Raw genomic sequence first — 21,244 nt, forward strand, 5'->3', positions numbered from 1 at the left:
CATAAACCCTGCAATACATTGTTTTTTATTTTGTTTAAAACAGTTAATTCAAAAATGGGAAAAGTTCTTATTTATACACATATTTTCCATTTCTGGTGCTATTTGTTCTTTTGTATAGATTCAGGCTTCCATCTGGAATCATTTTTCTTCGGCACGAAGAACTTCCTTTAATCTTTCCTACAGTGCAGCTCAGAGAGTTGTCGCAAAAAAAAAAAAAAAAAAAGAAATCTTTTTCTTTTGGTCTGAAACATTTTAATTTTGCCTTCCTCTGCAGGGATACTTTTACTGGATACAGAATTCTAGGCTTAGAATTTTTTTTTCCCCCTTTGGAGCCGTTGTTCTATTATCATCTGCCTTGCATTGTTTCTGATGAGAAGTCAGTGACATTTATTACCCTTGGTCCCCTATATCTTTGTGCCTTTATTTCATTGGCTACACTTGAGATTTTTATTGTTTTATGTTTGTTTTCCAGTAATATTATTGTGAAGTGCCTTAGTATTGTGTTGTTTTCATTATTTTGTCTGAGGTTTGTTAAGTGTTTGGGATTGTTATAGTTTTATCAAATTTGAATTGTTCAGTCATTTCATCAGATATTTTAACTTCAGATATATTTTCTGAAGAAATCATGCTCCTAGGCTGTTCTGTAATTTCAAGCATATATCAATTCATCTGCTTCAAATTATCCTACTAGTTACTGAAGTTCTTATTCAAAAATTTTTTTTCCTCTGTTTGCTTCAAGGTGTACTGCTTGTATTGCTCTTATGTCTTTGGATTCATTGATCACTTCTTCTGCAATGTCTAATCTGCTGTTAAGTCCATTAAAATTTTTGAGTATCTTATATATATATATTTTAATTCTAGGAGTCCTGTTTTGTTTTCTTTTTTATTGAGTTTTGATTTTGGTTTCAGTTATTTATTTCTTTGCTGTGTTCATGTTTTTCTTTAAATCTTTTATTCTGTTCTTTATAGCTATTTTAAAGTCCATGCTTGCTAATTGTATCACTTCTGAGTGTATCTATACCTTAGTAATTGTTTTTCCCTCTGATGAGTTACATTTTCCTGTTTCCATATTTAGTGATCTGTAGTGCACGATGAGAAAAATGACATGATGTTGGGCATTATTATTTTGAATGTTTTCATTTTCTTTGTTAAGGCGTGCAGAGCTTTGATCTGACAGTCAATTTATCTATTATCAGCTTGCCCTTTCAAAACTTGTTTGTAAGCTTTGATTAGGAAAGTATGATAAATATTTCACTCCAGAGATACTTTAGTTCTAAATCAAGGCCTTTCTCAGGTTCATTCTGAATATACCAGGTGGTTAACAAAGTATTCTACTCTGGCTGGTTGAAACTTGTAAATTCAATTGTTTGAGGTCCAACACTCATTCCTTTTTATTTCCAGCTTACAGCTTTACTAAATATCCTTCCCTCCTCCCTCCAAAAATCGTGCTTGGCCTGGCCTTATGGAGTCTCACTCTACCCATGCTTTATGTTATTATTAAATCAAAAACTTAAGAAGAACTCTTTGTAAGTTTTGAGGATCTTTCTCTGTATGGCTTTTTTTCCTTCATTATCTACCTTATAAATTCCAGCTGCCTCAGCTCCTATGAACTCTTATTAATTCTTCCTGAATTCAATATATTCTACCACTGAGCTATACCCCTAGACCTTTATATATATATATATATTTTTTTTTTTTTTAGACAGGGTCTCACTAGTTGCCCAGGTTGGCCTGGAACGAGCAATCCTCCTGCCTCAACCACCTGAGCAACTGAGATTACAGGTGTGCATCACTTCACCCACCAAGGTTTCCCCCTTCTTTTGGGAATCACTGTCAGTGCTAATTGTTGGCCAGTGAACTTTTGTGTTTTGTATCCCATCTAGTTTAGTAGCTGTTTGTGTCCAGAGAGCTAATGTAGTAGTATTCACTCCACCGTGACCATAAGAAGAAATCTCAAGATTATAGTCTATCATTATTATGCTTAAAGATGATCTAATCAAATGGTTCCATTTGTTCATTTATGTGCAAGGTAATAGAACACATTGAGTGTAGATTAATTTTATTGGAGAGAGACCCATCCCATGTTGCCTAACATGTATTTTATTTAAAAAGTGAGAGTTTGTTCCTGCTCAATTCCTGGCATTGGAATTCCTCTAGTCCTTCAATGTGAAGTTCAGAAGCAAATCTGCCTGTTTGAGGTTTAGGCCCAAGTGCCACTGAGAAGACTTGGTTTTCTATATTAAGAGAAAACACTCTTGAAAATGGCAATAAGACATCAGGAAATATAAATATTTGATAAGAGTCATTCTGTTTCGTGATTAAATTAATCATGACCATAAGAAAAATTCCACTGAAAATACACATAGACTTCAGAATTACGGGAACATGTGTTTGGCAAAGGGTGCTTGAGGATGGCCAAACCCCAGCCTTACAGGGAGTTAAACATAGTTTGAGAGAATCAACAGTCCCAGCATATTAACAGACTCCTTTCCAAGCACCACCAAACTAAGCCTCAAGTAATATGGTAGTCAGTGGGTCAGCAGGCCAGAGATGACAAAGTTCTCTTCTAGTCTACAGGCAAGCCGACCACTTTGTTTTTATTTTTCCTTTGTAGTCCCTTTATTATCCACTACCAGGTTGCTCTAAAGCTTTTTAGAAAAGACTAGTTGTATCATTTAACTTGTTTGTGCTATCAGGTCAGAAAACAGACTTTGGAGTCAGTCACAGTTTTCTCGTGGACATAGTTACAATTGGACTTGGAAAATCTCCCCAAGGAACATGTGTTTAAGGCTTGGTCCCCAGATGGTGGTGCTACTAGGAGGTGGTAGAAATTGTCAGAGGTGGGGCCTTGTTGGAAGAGGTAGGTCACAGGGGGCATGAGCTGCAAGAGTACATCTTGTCTCTGGCCCCTTCCTCCCTCTTTCTCTCTCTACCCCCTTCCTCTCCCTTTTCCTCTCTCTTTCTCTTTCTCTCTTCTTCCTGACATGAGATGAGCTGACTCTTCTACCACACTTTTACCACCATGATGTTCTGTCTCTCCTCAGGCCCAAAGTTATGGAGACAGATAACCATGGATTAAAACCTCTGAACCTGTGAGAAAAAACAAATCTTTATTCCTTTTAAGCTGTTTATCTCGGGTGTTTTGTCATAGTGACCAAAAGCTGACTAACACATGTACATAACAAATGTTATCTTCTGATAACATTTGAACCATAAAACTGTCTTGGGGCTCTCTCTTGAGGATGTATTCAGAACTCATAGCTCCAGGCCTGCCTTGATCCAGTCTTTACTTGGGAAGTTCTTAAATGTAAAAGAGAGCTAACATTATGCAACACATGGCTTTGGTAGTTTTTTCTCCAAGTGAACACAAAATATATTCACTGATGGTCCAAAATAAAAACAACATGTAAGAGAAAGAAATGTTCATAGATTTTTTTAAAAAAATATAGAAAATAGCTTGTTAAACTATGATCACAGCTTTTTCAAACTAGAATCACTAATGTGAGAGTTTCCAGAAAAATTTCCTAATAAAGAACAGAAATAGAAGATTGGAACCCAGAGCTCACACTGCTACCCTCCACTGTCTGAATAATGTGTTCACATATGGCAGATACAGGCTTGGGAGGAGGTGATGAAAGAACTTCATAGTCACTTGATTTTATTTATTTGTTTGTTTGTTTGTTTATTTCGGAGGAGGCAGGAAGTGCAAGGACCATGTTGAACCTTTGACTTAGAGATAGAGATGAGGTAGATAGAACTGGAGGTAGATCCACTCTTCATGGCTAACCCCCCTGCTCAGTGAAAACATCATTTCATTGGCTATTTCCAGAGCATCATAAAAGCCATTCTGGAAACACTCCTCCAGAGCCGTCTTCTGAATTTGCCCCAAAGTATTCTGTGGTATAGCAACCAGGCTTCTAACATGGGATTCGTTAAGGCCATCTTTCTGATGACCTTAGGAGATGGGCTATTGTTATCTGCCCCTTCAAAGACTGCTAAATGATACTGTCTATCATGAAAGCAGCCCTTGGTGTCATACCGAAATTAGCTAAAGTGCTTTGCTTCTTTGACTTCTAGGGGGAAAGTCCTAGAACAATATGAGACATAAGGAAGTCTTTTTTTTTTTTCCTTTTTTTTTTTTAATGTACTAGAACAGTGTTTCCCAGGAACGGATCTCTCTGTATCCAGGAATGTTGTAACAGTGATTCTGTGACCAAGGACAAGGAAGAACACAGTGATGAACTTGGCATTTACCCCTGCTGTGTCTGGCCTCTGTTGTGCTCTGTCAGTAGGTAGTAGAAGACTATGTCACTGTGATTGACTATCTTCAGAGAAGCCTCTCAAGGCCACTATTTTTAAGAAGCCTACAGTTGTGGTTGGATGTGAGGTGTCCCCTAAAAGATCCTGTTAATGCAGGATGAAATGATTGAGAGGTGAAATGATTAAATCATAAGAGCTATATCATCAGCTCATCCTAGTTTGAATGGACTGTCGGGGGTGAATGTAGGCAGGTGGGGCATGGCTAGAGAAAGTGGGCCACTGGGGGCATGCCATAAAAGGGTGCATCTTCCCTGAAGCCCCTTCCCCACCCTTCTCTCTCTCCTTCTTGATTCCACCATAGCTGAGCAGCTTTCCTCCCCTGGACCCTTCCTCCATGATGTGCTGCCTCACCATGGGCCCAGAGCAATGGAGTTTACCCTCTATGGACTGAGACCTCTGAAACCATGAGCTACAAATAAACTTTCACTCCTATGAGTTGTTCCTGGTGTGTGTTTTGGGCACAGTGACTAAAAAAAAAGCTAATTAAAATGCTTTAATTCAGTCATTATGTGATAATAGCATTCAGAGTTGTTGGAAAGAAGGAAACATCAAGTGGGTTTTTGAGCTTTCTTATTAAGAAACAAAAATGAATAATGAATAACCCAAATAAGGATGCAAACATAGACTCCCACAGGTTGTTTGAGAAATCTGGAAGGTCTGCTTTTTAAACCAGCAGTTCTGAGCATCCAACTGGAAGTAGTCACAATGCTGAAAAGTGACACTGGTTGGGTGGGAGTTCAGGATGAGGTTCTGGGTTTGCATCTTGTAGGGATTATTCTAAATTGAAAGCTGCAGAAATGAGCTATTTTTCCTACCAGACCCCTTTCTGTCCACACTACTGTCTTCCACAGAAATCTTCTTGCCTCCTAACCCCTAGTCTGCTTTGTAGACCTAGTTCATTCTGTCAGTTCCCGAACATTTGCAAGGTGCCTCCCAACTTTGAAAATTTCATGAAATATGACAATAATATCTTAAATAATATTGCTCACTTCAAATGCTATATAATAAAGTTATAAAGTGTTAAGACCTAGTATTTCTAGTTAAGTTGCTACACAGACTTCTCTGTGGTTCAACAATTGGGCAGATCCTTGCACCATCTCTCTTAAAGACAACTATTGAGCGAAACAATGATTTCAGGGCCAACTCTTGAGTTTTCATTGATTTTCCCCTGAGCAAAGGCACCGATGTTGTGTCCCAGCCTTTGAGACTGAGTAGTTTTTCCCTTAACTTCCCCTTTGACTTTTGTTCTGTGACAAATACTGTCTTCTATATCCTTCCCACTGTGAACATGGAAGATAATTGGAGATTCATTCACCTTACAATTAACAGAGTGGATGAGTTGGGGTAGGGGTGTCTTTCTGGTCACCTTTGTTAAGGAGCCAGTATATCTAGTTAAGTTGCTACACAGACTTCTCTGTGGTTCAACAGTTAGGCAGATCTCTGCACAGTCTCTCTTGAGGACATCTGTTGAGCAAAGAAATGATTTTGGTGCAGACTCTTGAGTTTTTATTGATTTTCCTCTGAGAGTTTTTTTTTTGTGTGTGTGTGTGTGTGTGTGTGTGTGTGTGTGTGTGAGGGAGGGAGGGAGGAAGGGAACCCATTCATCTATTTTGCAGGGTTTCAAGTTTTTTGGCTCCCCTACACCTTGGTTAGTCTTTCCTTGGGGAGCCATTCTGGCTATTGCTGACCCTTCTGCTTCTCCATGTATACATGGCCTGCCAAATGGGCTCTCTGCTTTCAGACAACAAAGCGCATGTCTTTCCCAGGTGGCTGCAGATCCCAGTGACAGGAGGCTGAAAGAAAGTATCAGTGCCTTCCTCGGCTGCGCCCATGTTGGTTCTTGTCTTGCTCCACACGGTTCCTCCCCTAATCTTCTTGCACAGTGTCTCCTTATATGGCCCTGAGTTGGCTCCAGGTTCATCATCTCGGAGGAATTACATGACATGCATAAATTATGAGACATTTTTGCAAATTAAGTTTTAATTAAAACCAGCAGCTCTGAGCATCCAACTGGAAGCAGTCACAATGCTGAAAAGTGACACTGGTCGGGTGGGAGTCAGGACAAGGTCTGGGTGGGTTTGTATCCTGTTTGGATTATTCCAAACTGAAAGCTGCAGAAAAGAGCTTCCTTCCCTCCCAGACCCTTCTCTGTCCCTACTGCTGTCTTCCACTGATGTCTTCTTGCCTACTAACCCCTTGACTGCTGAGTAGACCACTATGATTTCCAAGCGGGAAATGCTAATGTATCATGGCGGTTAGTTTTCTCTGAACTTTGACAAATTTCCATTTGGTTCTATGGACCCTTGTTCTCACAAAGCACTGGCAGGACCTTGAGCTCCCCCGCATTGCCAGACTCCGATTCAGATCACTTTTCAGCAGAATGACTGACCACCCAAAAGAAAGCAGAAGAATGACAATTTTAATTGGAACCTTATTTTCCTGATAAAATGCAGAGTTCAAGCCTGATGAGAAATGATTTCTTATTGTGAGAATTTTCAGAACAATATAATGAGCAAAATGTCTGGGGTTTTCCCCTTGCTGATAGTCCTGGCTAAATGTAATGTGAGAATTTTTCTGGTCTGCCCATTAATAATCCACATTTTCCAGCATCCCTCAAAATGTCTTCAATCAAATGAATAATTTATGCAGTCTTTCCTTTCATCTAGGCGGGACTTCACTCCTAGAACAAAACCCCTAAATCTTTTCATCTGAAATTTGTTTGAAAAAAATCTGACCTTCAGTGATCAGTCCACTTCTTTTCTTCTAAATAAGCAGGTATGGCTCTTTATGGTGGGCAGCGTGGTCTCCTCTGTAGCCCTACAGCAGAGCTAGCCAGTTGGCCATTGGGAGTTTGAAAGTTAAATATTCTGTCTTTAACTCATTTGGGACATGAGGAAGACTCCTGAATTTAATCTGTATTTTAAAAATTGCAGGAAGATTTTTAAAGGTGATACATAATATTGACTTGTGGGTGGTGAAAGAGAGAACTTTGGTCATAATGAATCTGGACCACTTTTCTGGTTATCAGTTAGCCTGAAATGTGCATCAATTCCCCTCCATCAAGAGAACAAGTTTTTGAAAAGTGGAGTGTGAGTAGCAATTTGACTACAAAGATGTTTATTGCAGTGTCATTCATGTCAAACAGCCCAAATAACCAATAATAAGGGATATATATATATATATATATCTCATACATTGCAACGAACTCATCAAAAATAAGAAAGGAAGAAAGAGAAAAAATAAACAGGAGAAAAAAAACAATAGTATATTAGTTATTTAAGTAAGTAATTTATTTTATATTTAAGTGATTTAAACACTGTGCAGTCATTTACTATGAAATTGAAATCAACAATGGATGTTGACATCATCCATGGCTTTAACGGTCTTCTTTTGCCCATCTTTCACACCTTGTTTTCTCCAAGGAACATGCATTGCTGAGATTCTTACAAAGATTCACTCTAAAAAAAATCTATATGTAGCTTAGAAGGATCCTTCTGTCCATTTTGTTATTGCTTTTAAACATAGCAGCAGAAAAAGAAATGACATTCCATCTGAGCCCTGAACTGTATGTTGAGAAGTCACTATTAAATTATATATGGTCTGGTAAGATATTACCCAAACTCAGAAAAGCAGGAACATTTGAAGTACATAGTTCCCATTTCCCCCACAAGTCTTTCCAACAGTGTTTGAAGGACTTAGAGATAAGCAGCCAGAAATTGGAATGGAGACTTGAATAATTTTAAAGCATAAGGTTAGCTGTATTTGTTTTCTTCTATGGACCCTATTTTTATTTTTATCTTCGCCTATGCAGTGTTATCTGTCTTCCTCTTCCCTCCTCTTCCTCCTTAACACATGACAAGGGGTTACTTGAAGCCATGCAGGGGGAGTCACCTTAATCAGAGTCTGTAGAACCAGCAATGGGCTGCCCACAGCTAAGAAGCTAGAGAACAGACATGGGGTAGAGGAAGAAGATGTGAAATCAGAGGAGGAGAGGGTGGCCATTCCAAGCAGCAGAGTGCTCAGAAGGATACCCTTTTGCCTAATGACTTATCCAGAATTATCATAAAGACCAGGATAGCTTCCAGACTTTGGAGAAATATGATGCCCCATGTGTTTGTAAGGAAATTTCATGCATAGCATTGGAAATCTTTTGAGGAAATTACCCCCTGAGTATTTTTGAAGCTGACCAAGAGCTAATGGAAGTATTTTGATGAATCCTTTGATGTGTGAAAGTAAAATCTAACATGATCTGTCATGGTATGTACCTAGAGATGACTAGCTGCAAGTTCCTATGGGAAGAACGGGGAAAACAGTTCTCTTAGGTGGCCCTGAGGGCTCAAACTCAGATAGAAGCCCCTAGAAGCTAAGTCCCAGTGGACAGCTGTGAGCTCACATGACATCAGGGGCACTGAGTTCTGTCTGTCTGACTGCTGTGCTTTTCAAGTTATTGGCATCCCTCTTGGGCCTGTGTGATTGATCCTCTCACATTCTAGTGGAGAGAAGGAAGGGGAGGAAGGGAGAGGGTTTTCATGCTTGGTTACTTTTAAAAAAATGTTTTTATTTGTTCTTTTTAGATATTCATGACAGTGGAGTGTTTTTTGGCATATTATACATACATGGAGTCTGATTCCAATTAAGATCCTATTCTTGTCATTGTACATGATGCAGAGTTACCCTAGTAGTGTATTCAAATACAAGGATAGGAAAGTTATCTCTGACTATTCTACTGCCCTTTCTATTCCCCTCCTCTTCCTTTTTCTCCTTCCCCCTTTGTTGATAGCAGCTCAATTAACAAGGGCCAAGGTATGGAAGCAATGTAGTGGTGCCTTTCAACAGATGAATGGATAAAGAAAGTGTGGTATATATACATAATAGAATATATTACTCAGCCATAAATAAGAATGAAATTATGGCATCTACCTGTCAATGGATGGAACTGAGGAATATTGTGCTAAGTGAAATAAGCCAGTACCAAGAAATCAAAGGCTGGATTTTCTTTCTGTTATGAGTATGCTAACCCACAACAAGGGAGGGTGGGGGAGGGGAAGAATAGAAGTTCATTCTTGGTTATTTCTATAAAAATCTTGATTAGATGACTTCAGGTCACATAGCCACCCAGAGCCAATTGCTGTGGCCAGGGGAAGTTGCTGAGTTGTTTGGGTTAAGCTGGTGGCTGTTCACATCAGGGGGCTTGACCTCTTACCTAGAACATGGGGACATTATGAAAGAAAGGGTTTGGCACAGGGTGACATGTATCCACCACAAGGGTCACCCATTGATGGATGTGCCTTGTTCAGGTGTCGTCACTTCTTCACTTAACCCTCTATCAAGAAGTGATGGCCTCATGCATGATAACCTGGGATGCTGTAGTTCACGTGGTCCAGGTCGATGCGATTATCTAAGGTAGAGGGTTACTATGGTAACTTCTCACACACCATCAGGTTGAGACTTTGGGAGGTTACAGGTCAAAATGCTGTGGGAGGTTACAAAGTCAAAATGGTGTTATAAAACAGCAGCCATCAAGGGCCAGTTTCTTTTGTACAGACTCAGTATGTATTATTCCATTTAATTCTCAAATTCATCCCATGAAACAGCATTATTACTATGGTCTTATAGATGACAAATCCGGAGCTCAGAGACAACCTATTGTTGCCCAAGATGTCGTGGCTGGCAATCTTTCTGTTTTTATTCATTCTTTTTTTCTTTCTTCCTTTCTCTCTCCCTCCCTTCCTGCATTTCTTCCTTTGTTTCTCTTCCTTCCTTCTTTTCTTCCTCCCTCTTTCCCACAGTTTTTCTTCCTCTTTTCCTTTGCCCTTGCCTTCCTCTAAGAAAGGAATGCACTGAATCTTCCCCGGGGGGGGGGGGGGGGGGGGGGGCAGGCACAGGTTGAGTCCCTAGTGCTATGAGGATGAAGAGGAGGAAGATGGCCCCTGGATGGATCATGAACCCTTAGGTGCAGAGGTCATGGGAAAGTGAGTGAGGGAACAGAAGGCAGTACATGCTAAGGCACGAGCAAGCAAGTGATGCTCTAGAAGGACACTTGGGGGGAAGATGGGGCATCCTGTCCCAAGTGGGGCAGGGAGAGCCAAAGGCTGACAGAGGGACGGGGGCCACTCAAGCAGGCGTCCAGGAACTGACATGGGCATGGGACACAGCTCAGCCACACTAAGAAAGAGGTACACGAAGACTGTAAGGCATGAACAACAAGCTTACCCAACGCCTTACTGATACTTATGGATCATTCTGGATGCAGAGAAGAGATGGGATTGGGGTGGGGGGGAAGGAATGCAGATGAACAGCAGCAGGGGGTTGACCTGAGTGGAAAGAAGTGGGACAGGACCTCCCTCCCTGAATCCTAGCTCCTGGGACACCTTTCCCACCTTGGCCTGGGCTTGGAGTTTGGGCTACAGAACCTTCTCTGTGGAGCGGGGAATCTTTATCCACCTTGTTTCATGAAGAATGATGGAAGACTATAAAGGTGAATATCCATAAGGAAATAAAATGAACACAAGGATCCTTTGCAAATAGCAGGGATTGTGGCTCTCCATTCATAAAGCCTGAGGCACAGGGCCAGGTCTACAAATGGGATAAGCATATGTGGGCCAGGCTTTTTGGTTTTGTTTTGTTTTACACAGTTGGCAGGAAAATGCTTTATTTCCTACTTGGGTTTTACATATTTTATAGGGAAATGTGTTGTTTTGATCAATAGATCTTTAATTGGACTTTGATTTTTTTTTTTGAAAAATTGGTCACTTGGCTCTGGGACTTCATGGAGCTGGAGCAGTAGATGTTCCTTCAGTCACCCCTGTGGCTCTGAGTGAAATGCTGACATAGATATGAAGTCAATGAGGAGAGACTGAACAACTCCCATCCCTTGGGACACAAAGTGTCTCTTTTGGAAACACTCTCATTATCATAGCAGAGGGACTCCGCTTATATCCACTGATTCCGAGCTCCAACTCCCTCCCCTGTGCCCCTCCTCTCACTGAATCCCCTTAGTCACGCAGGTCTCTAACTGGTGGACAGCCCTGACATCCAGTCCTCTGCCTATGTGAGGTGACTTCATGCATATGCTGGTGGTAGCCAAGCTCCACACATCCAGCCGCCTACCTCTACCTCAGCCTGCAAGTCTGAGAGACATCTTAATAAACTTATCACAGTCATCATCATCTCAGTAAATGGTGGTTCCAGTTTTATATTTATATAGTTCCAAAACTTTAGATGCATTCTCTCTTTAATTTTTTTTTTTTTTTTAGTTGTAGATGGATACAATACCTTTATTTATTTATTTTTTTTTTCTGTGGTGCTGAGGATCAAACCACAGAAAACTCACAGGTGCTAGGCAAGTGCTCTACCACTGAGCCACAACCCCAGCCCCTGGATGCATTCTTGATACCTCTTCTTTCATATCATCATGCTGGGAGCCATCAGCCAAGTAGGTATGACAAATTCCTTGCCAGCTTACTCCCATGCTGTCTAGTGGAAGGACTTCTGAAAGGTGACCTTGCTCAAGGACCAGGGCAGGATCCGTGTTTAGGGTGTTCCCCCTTTAGAATAGGGCAGTTTAGCATAATAGGAGAGTAGGGTGTTTCCCCTTTAGAATAGGGCAGTTTAGCATAATAGGAGAGTAGGGTGTTTCCCCTTTAGAATAGGGCAGTTTAGTAATAGGAGATTAGGGTGTTCCTCTTTTGGAATAGGGCGTATCCTGCTGCTGAGTTCCTCTTGAGTGCTTAGGGTCAGACAGTATTTTTTGAGAGACAGAAGCCCATGCGGTGGGGATTTAGGCAGGAGAGGATTTGGGCAGAGAACGGAGTGGATTTGGGCAGAGAACGTGGATTCCCCTAGAACGTGTTTGTAGACGGCCGGTGTGAGTTCGGGAATAAAGAATTGCTGTTTGAATCTACAAGCTGTGTGGAGACTCGTGATTTGTGCCCAGCCAGAGACTGCGGCATCATCATCCGTTCATTATCTCTATTCTCCAACCTGGGGCCAGACCACAGCCTGACATCTTCATTCCTAGCACCCTGGTCCAGACTCAAGCAGCTTTCATCTAGATCATGCAGCATCCACCTGGCTGCCCCACCCCCACATCCCACTTCACACGTTCTGCCCTTGCTTCTCTCTGGCTGTGTGACCTCATAGTTTCATCCTCTACAAAATCAGGGTAATCATGCCCTTACCTAATACATTTGCTGTGAGTTTTCAGTAAGTTCACCTAGGTCAGGTAGTTTTGAGTGGCAGATAACATATCATAGCCATTGTAATCACCCATCATTACTGCTGCCCTGCACATCCTAGCACATGTTTTTCCATCCTCAAGGTAACTACAGAGGTCAGAATGCCTGCTGGGGCTCTTCCCATCATGTCTATCTTCCCAGCAGCAGAACAGAGGGAGAAAAACCATCCAAGCACTTCTTGCTGACCGTATCTGAATTTGTGTAGCCTTGTCTATCTCTTAGCTAAATCTGGCTAAAGATGGAGTTTGAGTTACTAAAACAGAAGGGCAGAATGTTGGCTAATGCAGCTGACAGCAATGAGGATATGAATGGGAGGTGGTTGGTGTGATGGGGGCATATGGCATGAGAAGTTAGACAAGCCTTCTTGAAGACGGAGACAACTGACTGAAGGAGTAAGTATTTTCCTGGAAAGGAGGGAGGGTCTGAGAAAGAGTTCTAGGATGAGGGGACAGCAAGTACAAATTTTCATGACAGGAGAGAGCATGGATATACGCATGCTGCCCTGGACCTCATATGCCACATGATGAGAAGCACGCTGGTCTAGGTCGAGGCTCTTGTGTAACAAGTGCTGCCAGGATTCCTCACTCCTCTTTTTGCTGATGGGTGATACTCATGTGAATTGGCCCATGAGGTTTCCCAAACCTTCAGGGGCTTGTGTAGGTACTAGTACCACTTCCTCTGCATGAGAAGCAACACTGTGAGCCTAGCTTGAAGTGGACCCTAGTGTTGAAGTGGACATGGGTGACAGAGAGACTTGACTTTGATCTGAACTTGAACACTCCTTGTCTGGGTGACTTGGATGAGACACTTGGCCATTCTAAATATTTTCTTCTTCCTGATCTGGAAACTGAGAATGATATCGACCTCTGACTCAGAGATGCAATATGAGGACTCAAGAGCCACAGATGGCATTCAGCCAAGTACTTGATCCATGGAATGTTCAGTATGCACTAATTATTTCCATTTTTTTGCTGTCACCCCATTTTTATCCCTTTCTTCTCCTTTAATCTCTTGAATGATATATTGACACATTCTTTCTTTCTTTCTTTCTTTTTTTTTTTTTTGGTACTGGGGATTGAGCCCAGGGTACAGCCACTGAGCCACATCTCCAGCCCCTTTTTATTTTTTATTTTGAGACAGAGTCTCACTGAATTGCATAAGGCCTCACTAAGTTTCGGAGGCTGGCCTTGACCTCACAATCCTCCTGTCTCAGCCTATTGAGCCTCTGATATTACAGGCTACAGGAATTCACCACCATGCCCAGCTCATTCTTTCTTTATTCAAACATGATGTTTCACATGAAGTGCATCCTGCATCCAGATTTTCCCTGGGAAAAGCTCACAGCAAATCATAACTTCTTTCCTTCTTTATCTTTTCTTTAGAAAAATGACTTGAAAATGTCTATACACCGTTGTATTTAGAATCATACAATCTAGGGTGTTAGACCTGGAAGGGACCCAAGGTTGCCCATTGAGACTCTCAGGTTGTAGGTGAGGAAATAGATTCAGGAAAGTGGCATCTGGCTGACCATGCCTGACAGAGTGACTTTGAAGAAGAAAAGGTTTCCACTGTGTGGGAAGAAAGAGAAGTCACCTCACCTCAGGCCCAGTGATGATGATATGTTAGCTTCTCATTGCTGTGACCAAAATACCTGAGAATAACAACTTAGAAGAGGAAAGATTTATTTTATCTTATGGTTTCAGAGGCTTCATTCAGTCCATGGTTGGCTGGCTTCAAGTCAGACATATCAGGGTGGAGGAAAGCTTCTTAGCTCATGGTAGCCAGGAAGCAGAGGAGAGAGGAGAGAGTGGGAGGGAGGAGCCAGAGGAAAGACAAACCCTTCCAAAGAATGCCCCCTGTTTTCTACTTCCTCCTACCATGCCTGACCGATCTATTACCACCCAGCAGTCCACTCAAATCATTAATCCATCAAATGGATTAATCCACTCTTGAGGTTACATTTCTCATGATCTACTCACTTTCCAAAAGCCCACCTGTAGGGCCTTGCTTCACTGAGAACTAAGCCTTTAACACAAGAGCTTTTGGGGGACATTCCAGGTTCAAACTATAACAGAAGTGAAGCTCCAAGGCTGGATTTTATGCACATTCACAAGTCAGTGAGACAATCACACATATACAGAAGTCTATACCTGTCATATGGGAATCCAAGACTTTCATATCTTTCCTACCAGAGATATTTTCCTATTGAAAAACATCAGCTTGGGTTATCTGCATGATGTGTGAAGTGGGGTGGGAAGAATGCAGATTCAAGGCAGTTACCCCAGTTGTCTTTCCTTGGCCTCAATCTACTGCACTCTAGTAATGCGGTTACCTGATTTAACCAGGAAGGCACCAGTACTAGACTAAAAAATGTCAGATATACCTATAAGGCAGAGAACTATTCTGCTCTCATGGAATTTGTAACCTAGTAGAGGAGAGAGAGATTAAGCAAATAAACTACATAGTAGTAATGGATGTGCTCAGAACTACAAAGAAAAATAAGACCTTGGGAGATCATCATGTTCAGGGATGTTTTTCCTTATGTTTTAGCCCACAGCAAATGTTGCTAATTAGATATTACATTTTTTTTTCTAATGAAATCAGATAAAACTTTAGAATTCTTATCAACACGGTCTGGGGGCAACCATTACTAATCAAGAAGAGTTGTTTCTCAATTCGAAAACCATCCAGGATCTGGCCTGTTCTTCAGCTCTCCCTCTACCCTTTCTTTTTATGCATGAGTATGGTGAGGCAAAGGCTGGAAGACATGTGCCTTAGGACTCCATCCAGAGGCTAAGATGGGCTCCATTCACAGGGATAGTCTGGCTTCCAGTTCAGGACTCTGCACACCATTCATAAATATTGAGGGAATAATGTATGGGGAAGCCTACTCCCAAGCAGTAGCATCTGTGGGCTGCAGATGATCTGATCTAAATTTGTTATGTTCTATTCTGAGGCTCCTTCTCGAGGGCCAACCTGTTTAGAGTGCTGTAAGCTGTAATTTACATGATCTCAGAGCTCCAATAGGAAAGTTGCTCTTTCTTCTCATGAGTGGCTTCTTGAGGAAAGTACATGTTTTGTGGAGAGTTTGAGGCCAGTTTTAAACTGAGGACATCACCACAAAGGCCTAGCCTCTTATTTTCCTGCCTAGAATTTCTTCTTGTGTGCTTAAATGGGGAAGTCTTTTTGAGCCTTGTTTCCTGACCAACCAAGATGAGACTTCAAGAAAGAAAGAGAGACAGAAGGGCCATGGATGGCTCTCCTTTGGCAGTTTGTGCAAGGCTTAACTTAGCTATTTATTTTGCAGTTCATCAAACATTTGGAATTCTCAATGGTCCCCTATACATTTCACGTGACCATGGCTCAACACAAAAGCTTTTCTAAGAAAACAGACTTTTTTTTTTTTTTAATTCTACATCATTTGTGCGTCCAGTGTATCTTCTCTGTTGTATGAAAAAAAAATGTTGTATATTTCAGGAACTTTTCTTTAAGTGAATGCTGGGTTCAGGCTCAGTTCCTAACCTCTACATACATTTTTTTTTCTGAACTCTTGAGTGAAATCTGGAGGATCTTGTGAAGTTCCATTTTGAATAGTCGTAGCTATAACCAGAAGGAAAGAATCAGAAAAAAATAAATAAATAAATATGCTTGGGCCCTTTCTTCTTAGATGGGGAGACCTCTTTGGAATAAAAATATTTGGAGTGTGGAGAAACTGGAATCGCTTTTCATGGACATTCTCAATACCATTTTGGTGATAACTTTGAAATTTAAGACTTTTTACTATTTTGGATTTTCCCTTCTACTCTCTGGTAGGCACAGGGACCAGGGCTTGAGACAGGCTATGGGAGCCCTGATCTTTGCTCATATGAAAAAGAGCATTCTTCCCACAACGAAAAGGATGGAAAAGGCAGAAGATCCAACTGGGGGCCCAAGGCTATCTTATTTAGTTGTCTTGCATCTTCTAACCCTTCTGAATTCAGAAGACCTTGAGCAGTAGTGGGAGGGGAGGATGTCTGCAGTCACAATTCCCAAATGTTTGCAGCCTTAATTTCTTAGGGGCTGAGTTGAATCTGCACATCTTAAAGTCAGGTAACCCAGAACTACAACTTATTACCTATGGGCTGTTGTATCATGACTTAACTTCTAAGTTCCATTTTGTTTTTCGTCCGTCAAATGGAGTGTACCTAGCATTACACTACTGTGATTTAATGGAATATTGGGAATAAAGGATTTTAACCCAGTGGATACACAGTAGTTACTTTGTCACAGCCTGGTGGCAAGTTCTCCCTCGTTAAATGTTAGGTGTTATGATGAGAAATCAGGTCTTCCTAATGACGTAATTCCTAGATTGAGTATTGAATACATGGATAATGTTAAATCCTTTCCAGATTAGAGAAATACCTTTCAATGCCCTGTATGTACAATGGCAATGACAGCACAGTGGCATTAAGTGATAGCCTAATAGTCTCAACATAGACAAACAAATATGTCTCATAAATGTTCATCTTTTATTCCACCTACATCTTAATTTCAGTTTTTTGTGTGGCATTGGGAAAGCTGTTATATGGGACATAATGTATATAACATTGTTGTGGGAGATGTCCTGTGGGTTGTAGGATGTTTTGATGTCAATAGGTTTCTTCCTATCCCCTGCCAGTTGTGACAAGTCTGAGTGCCTCTAGAGTGCCCTCCTCCAGCTGAGAACTGCTGGACTGAAGGAAGAAGGAACTGGGTCATGGAGCTGTGCTCTAGGGGCCACTGAACAGAAGAACTTCGGGTCCAACTTTGCATGATATTACCAAACTGCTCTGGGCACAGTGATTCCCAAAACACCTGCAAGAAAGCTCTCAGTGTATCTGTCAAGACCATAAATTCCAACAGCAGGTTGAATCAGCCACACTGTAGCTTTATGTAGAAAAATGACTTGGGTTGAATTTTTAGTTCATTCTTTTTCTCCTCATTCTGGTTTTTGCATTTGACAATGGCAGCAAAATGAAGTTTTATGGCTAACCTTAACTTCTTATATAATGATTGTATTTTTTTTCTTTTCTTTCTTTTTTTTTTTCCTTTTCCCCTTATTTTTTTTTTTAGCTCCCTCAGGCTCAAAAGGTAAACTCTTATCCATCACATCCCAGTCATTGTCTGAACCTACGATCATGCATGACTCCATGGTGTTGTGCATTTGTCCCCATTCATGACCAGTGAAATGGTTTTCCTCTCCCTGTTTCAGAAACTTGAGGTAGGGCAGGAACACAGCAGTCCGTAGACTCAGTGTCTCCTGTCCCCTGCCATGTGAGTGCCATCAGAGAACCCTGTAATGACCAGTGACAGAGGGGCAACTCCTTGCCCAGCCATTTTCCTGAAAATTCTCAAATAACAGATCAAGAGTAAATTCGGCACGTTTCTTCACACAAGACATTTCAGGCCTTCCCTGGAATAGTCTCACCGATAATGTGAAGAGCTAGTAAGTCCTAGTGACCATGTTTAAAATCCTGGCTTCCTAATCCAGATCTCTGAAACTCCCCTTTGGTTTCATTAATTTAAAAGCCAGCAGCCCCTTGGTTTGTCTTGTCACCCAGATAACCTTAGAGCAGAGTTCTTGCCAACAGCCGGACCCTTTCACTGGTCCTCATTGTCCATCTGAGATGATCTGGCTCCACCATCTAGAATGTTTTCTATACAGAAAGACTCCATGTGGTTGCAATGGCGGCTTTGCTGTGTTGTCCCCATGACATATCATTGTCTCCTAAGGGCAGTTATGCTTAAAAAAAAAAAAAAGTCACGCTATGCCTCATGTATTATTATCGTATATTTTCCAAACATAAGCAAGACTTCTGGACTACACCGCAATTTCTGGGGGCCAGATGTGAGTTAGTTTCATTTCAAGAGCAAAGGTATGACGCCACCCTGAAATTTAAGCAGCCATCTCTTTGGCTTTCCACTTCAGGGATGATTTGGTTCCTTCTCGTTAAGAGAGAGAGAGAGTACAACTGCTCTACAAAAGACAGTCTGTTCATTCCATATGGACAACCAGAGGCCTCAAAATCATTACACAATTACTCAAATATATTCGAGATATTTAAACAAGGCGAGACGCACTAGTCTGTGACTTGGCTTGTGGTAATGTTTGATTACACTTCAATGCCATCACAAGAGGGCTGAACACTTCATTAAAAGTTAAAATATTCGAAGATAGCAACATCGTCCAGGGTAAATATATGGTCAGAATTCCAGATTGTTTGGAAGGCTAGATGTCTTTGATAGGACATACTTTCTTAATTGCCCATGTTTGAAATTTTGGGGGGGGGGGAATTTTTTTTTTTTTTTTTTTTTTTGGTGAAGAGACTTAACAAATCGAGTCTCCCACATGGACTGGTTGGGTCTGTAACTTACTGGCATTTATTCATCAAATTTCCACTGATCCATATACAAAAGCATTCCTGTTGTTGAAGATTCTTCATGAATTGGAGGTGCTGTCAGCCATGGAATTTTAAAACAAACTCCAAAACAAACCAAGTCAGAAGATGGGTAAGAACAGATGCTGCTGGAAATGTGTGACTCTCCAAAAGCCCTTACCTCATTGCGTTTTTTCTGTCTATCCTCATGGAGTGGGTTCATGTCACTCATCCTGCAATGTGGAGCAGGTTCCTATGGTCATAGCAAATCCAGAGTCAAATAAGCATCCTCCGTTGGTTTCCTAATTATTTCCTGGTCTCCAGAAGATGTCTCAAAGTCTAAGGGAGTTAATCTGTAACTCTGTGTAACAAGGAAGAGCTCTGCCTCCAGTTCCTATCATGTCTACAACTTTCTTTTTCCTATTAAAATAGAGAAGATACTTAACCTTAAAAATATGAAGATCCCCATGTGGTTTCAGAATCCTTTAGGGAGCCAGGTGCAGTGGTGCATGCCTGTAATCCCAGTGGCTTGAGAGGCTGAGGCAGGAAGATCACAGGTTCCAGCCTCAGCAATTTAGCAAGATCCTACCTCCAAAAAAAAATAAAAAGAGAAAGAAATACAAGCCTTTGTGGGTAGCTTCTGGGCAGTTCAGCTCTAGAGAAGGAGTTTGAATGTGAACCTCAGGTATCTGGGCCGAAAAGCAAGGGGCATTGAGGAGAGGGACACTGCAGATTGAAGATGACCTCCTCTAGAACTCCAAGTCTCCATTTGGTGATGTGTCAGCATCCCTTCCCCTCACTGTCCTTCCCCCCGGTCCCTTACTGACACTTGTAGAGGCCTTTGTTAGAAGGATAAGGTTCTCACAAGTCCCAGTTTCCCCTCAAGTAGCCTGTCCTGCCGTTCAACAATGAAGAACCACGGTAGATTCCTTCTTGGCCTTTTTCCTTTTGTGACCATGAGTAAGTCACTTAACCTCTGAGCCTGGAGGGCTCATATTTATTTAATGAGAATGAAAAAAACTACCTTTCCATCTCTGAGAATTATTTCTCTGTCCTGTGCCTAGCACAGAGCCTGACTTATGCTGGACAGTCTCCAAATGTAGAATTCCACTGAGCATTTGGCTTGGCGGTGCCTCGATGCTCCAGAGCAGATCAAAGGAGCAGTCATGTGGCTGCGGAGGGTGGGGGGTCCAAAACTTCTGCTCAGTGTTTTGTGGCTTTGACTGAAACCTAACAAATAATTGAGAGATGACCAAAGAGCCTGGCAGGTAGGTGGTACTCCGCCTATTTCTTGAGTCACTCTGCCTTAACTGACCCCACCAGATCCATGATGTCAGAAAGAAGCTGAGCCTGGACTTGAAACCCCAACAAAGCAAAGACTTTGAAGGACAATTGTTTTGAAAGATTTCTTCCCAGTGCCTTTGACATTACCCATGGATTTCGGCCATCCGTGGACATGATTATAATGAGTTCCTTCTAAACCCAAGAGTTTGCTTTTCTGGGGGTAAAAGGGAGGCATCCGCAGCTGCTGTGTCTCTGGCCTACTTTTCACATGAGGTCATGAGCGCATACATTGGACCATATGGTGTCTGCATTTGTGTTTTTGTTGGAATCTGTGTTTGTATCATCTGCAACTGTTTTCTCTATAAATATTTTAAATGGTTATGTCTCTGCAAACATGCTCATTTTAATCTCTTGGCTGATCTACAACTAAAAATGTCCCACTTGGGTGTCCTTCTTATGCACAGCAGACATTAATGATTGTTGTCTATAAGTTATGGTTTTCATGATTCTAAAATATATATATATATATATATATATATATATATATATATATATATATATATATATATATTAATATTAGAGAGAGAGCATCTCTGAGATAATCCCTAGGCTCTATCGATTTCAACCCTTGATATAATATTGGTGTGACACTAGCTGCAGTGTCCTGAATTCTTGGCTAAAAAACCACACAGCAACTCAGTCCCCATGCCTTCAAGTCATCACAAACACATTTTTTAATACCTTTATTTTATTTATTTATTTATTTTTATGTGGTGCTGAGGATTGAACCCAGGACCTCACACATGCCAGGCAAGCCATCTACCACTGAGCCCCAACCCCAGCCCACAAGCACATTCTTTTCAGTGGAAATTGAACTGATTTCCGTAGTGGATTGATTGTCCTTGCATTCAAGGAAGCGATGCCCATATGTAAGAAAGGTTTTCTTCTTTTTCTTTTACATGGCAGTTCTTGACTTCTACAAAAGAGATTTCATTTTAGAAGGATAAG

The 21,244-nt window shown here is 41.3% G+C and overlaps 1 protein-coding gene across 1 annotated transcript in view; it reads left to right on the forward strand.

Annotated features, from left to right (window-relative positions):
* The window catches only part of Cacna2d3 (calcium voltage-gated channel auxiliary subunit alpha2delta 3), an 870,922-nt gene that overhangs the window by 596,999 nt on the left and 252,679 nt on the right, over positions 1–21,244 (forward strand). Inside the window, exon 14 of the mRNA XM_076868261.1 lies at positions 17,649–17,666. Coding sequence (XP_076724376.1) covers positions 17,649–17,666 — 18 coding nt within the window. The remainder of the gene's footprint in view (positions 1–17,648; positions 17,667–21,244) is intronic.

This window comes from Callospermophilus lateralis, chromosome 1, assembly GCF_048772815.1.
Source record: "Callospermophilus lateralis isolate mCalLat2 chromosome 1, mCalLat2.hap1, whole genome shotgun sequence".
NCBI classification, from domain to species: domain Eukaryota; kingdom Metazoa; phylum Chordata; class Mammalia; order Rodentia; family Sciuridae; genus Callospermophilus; species Callospermophilus lateralis.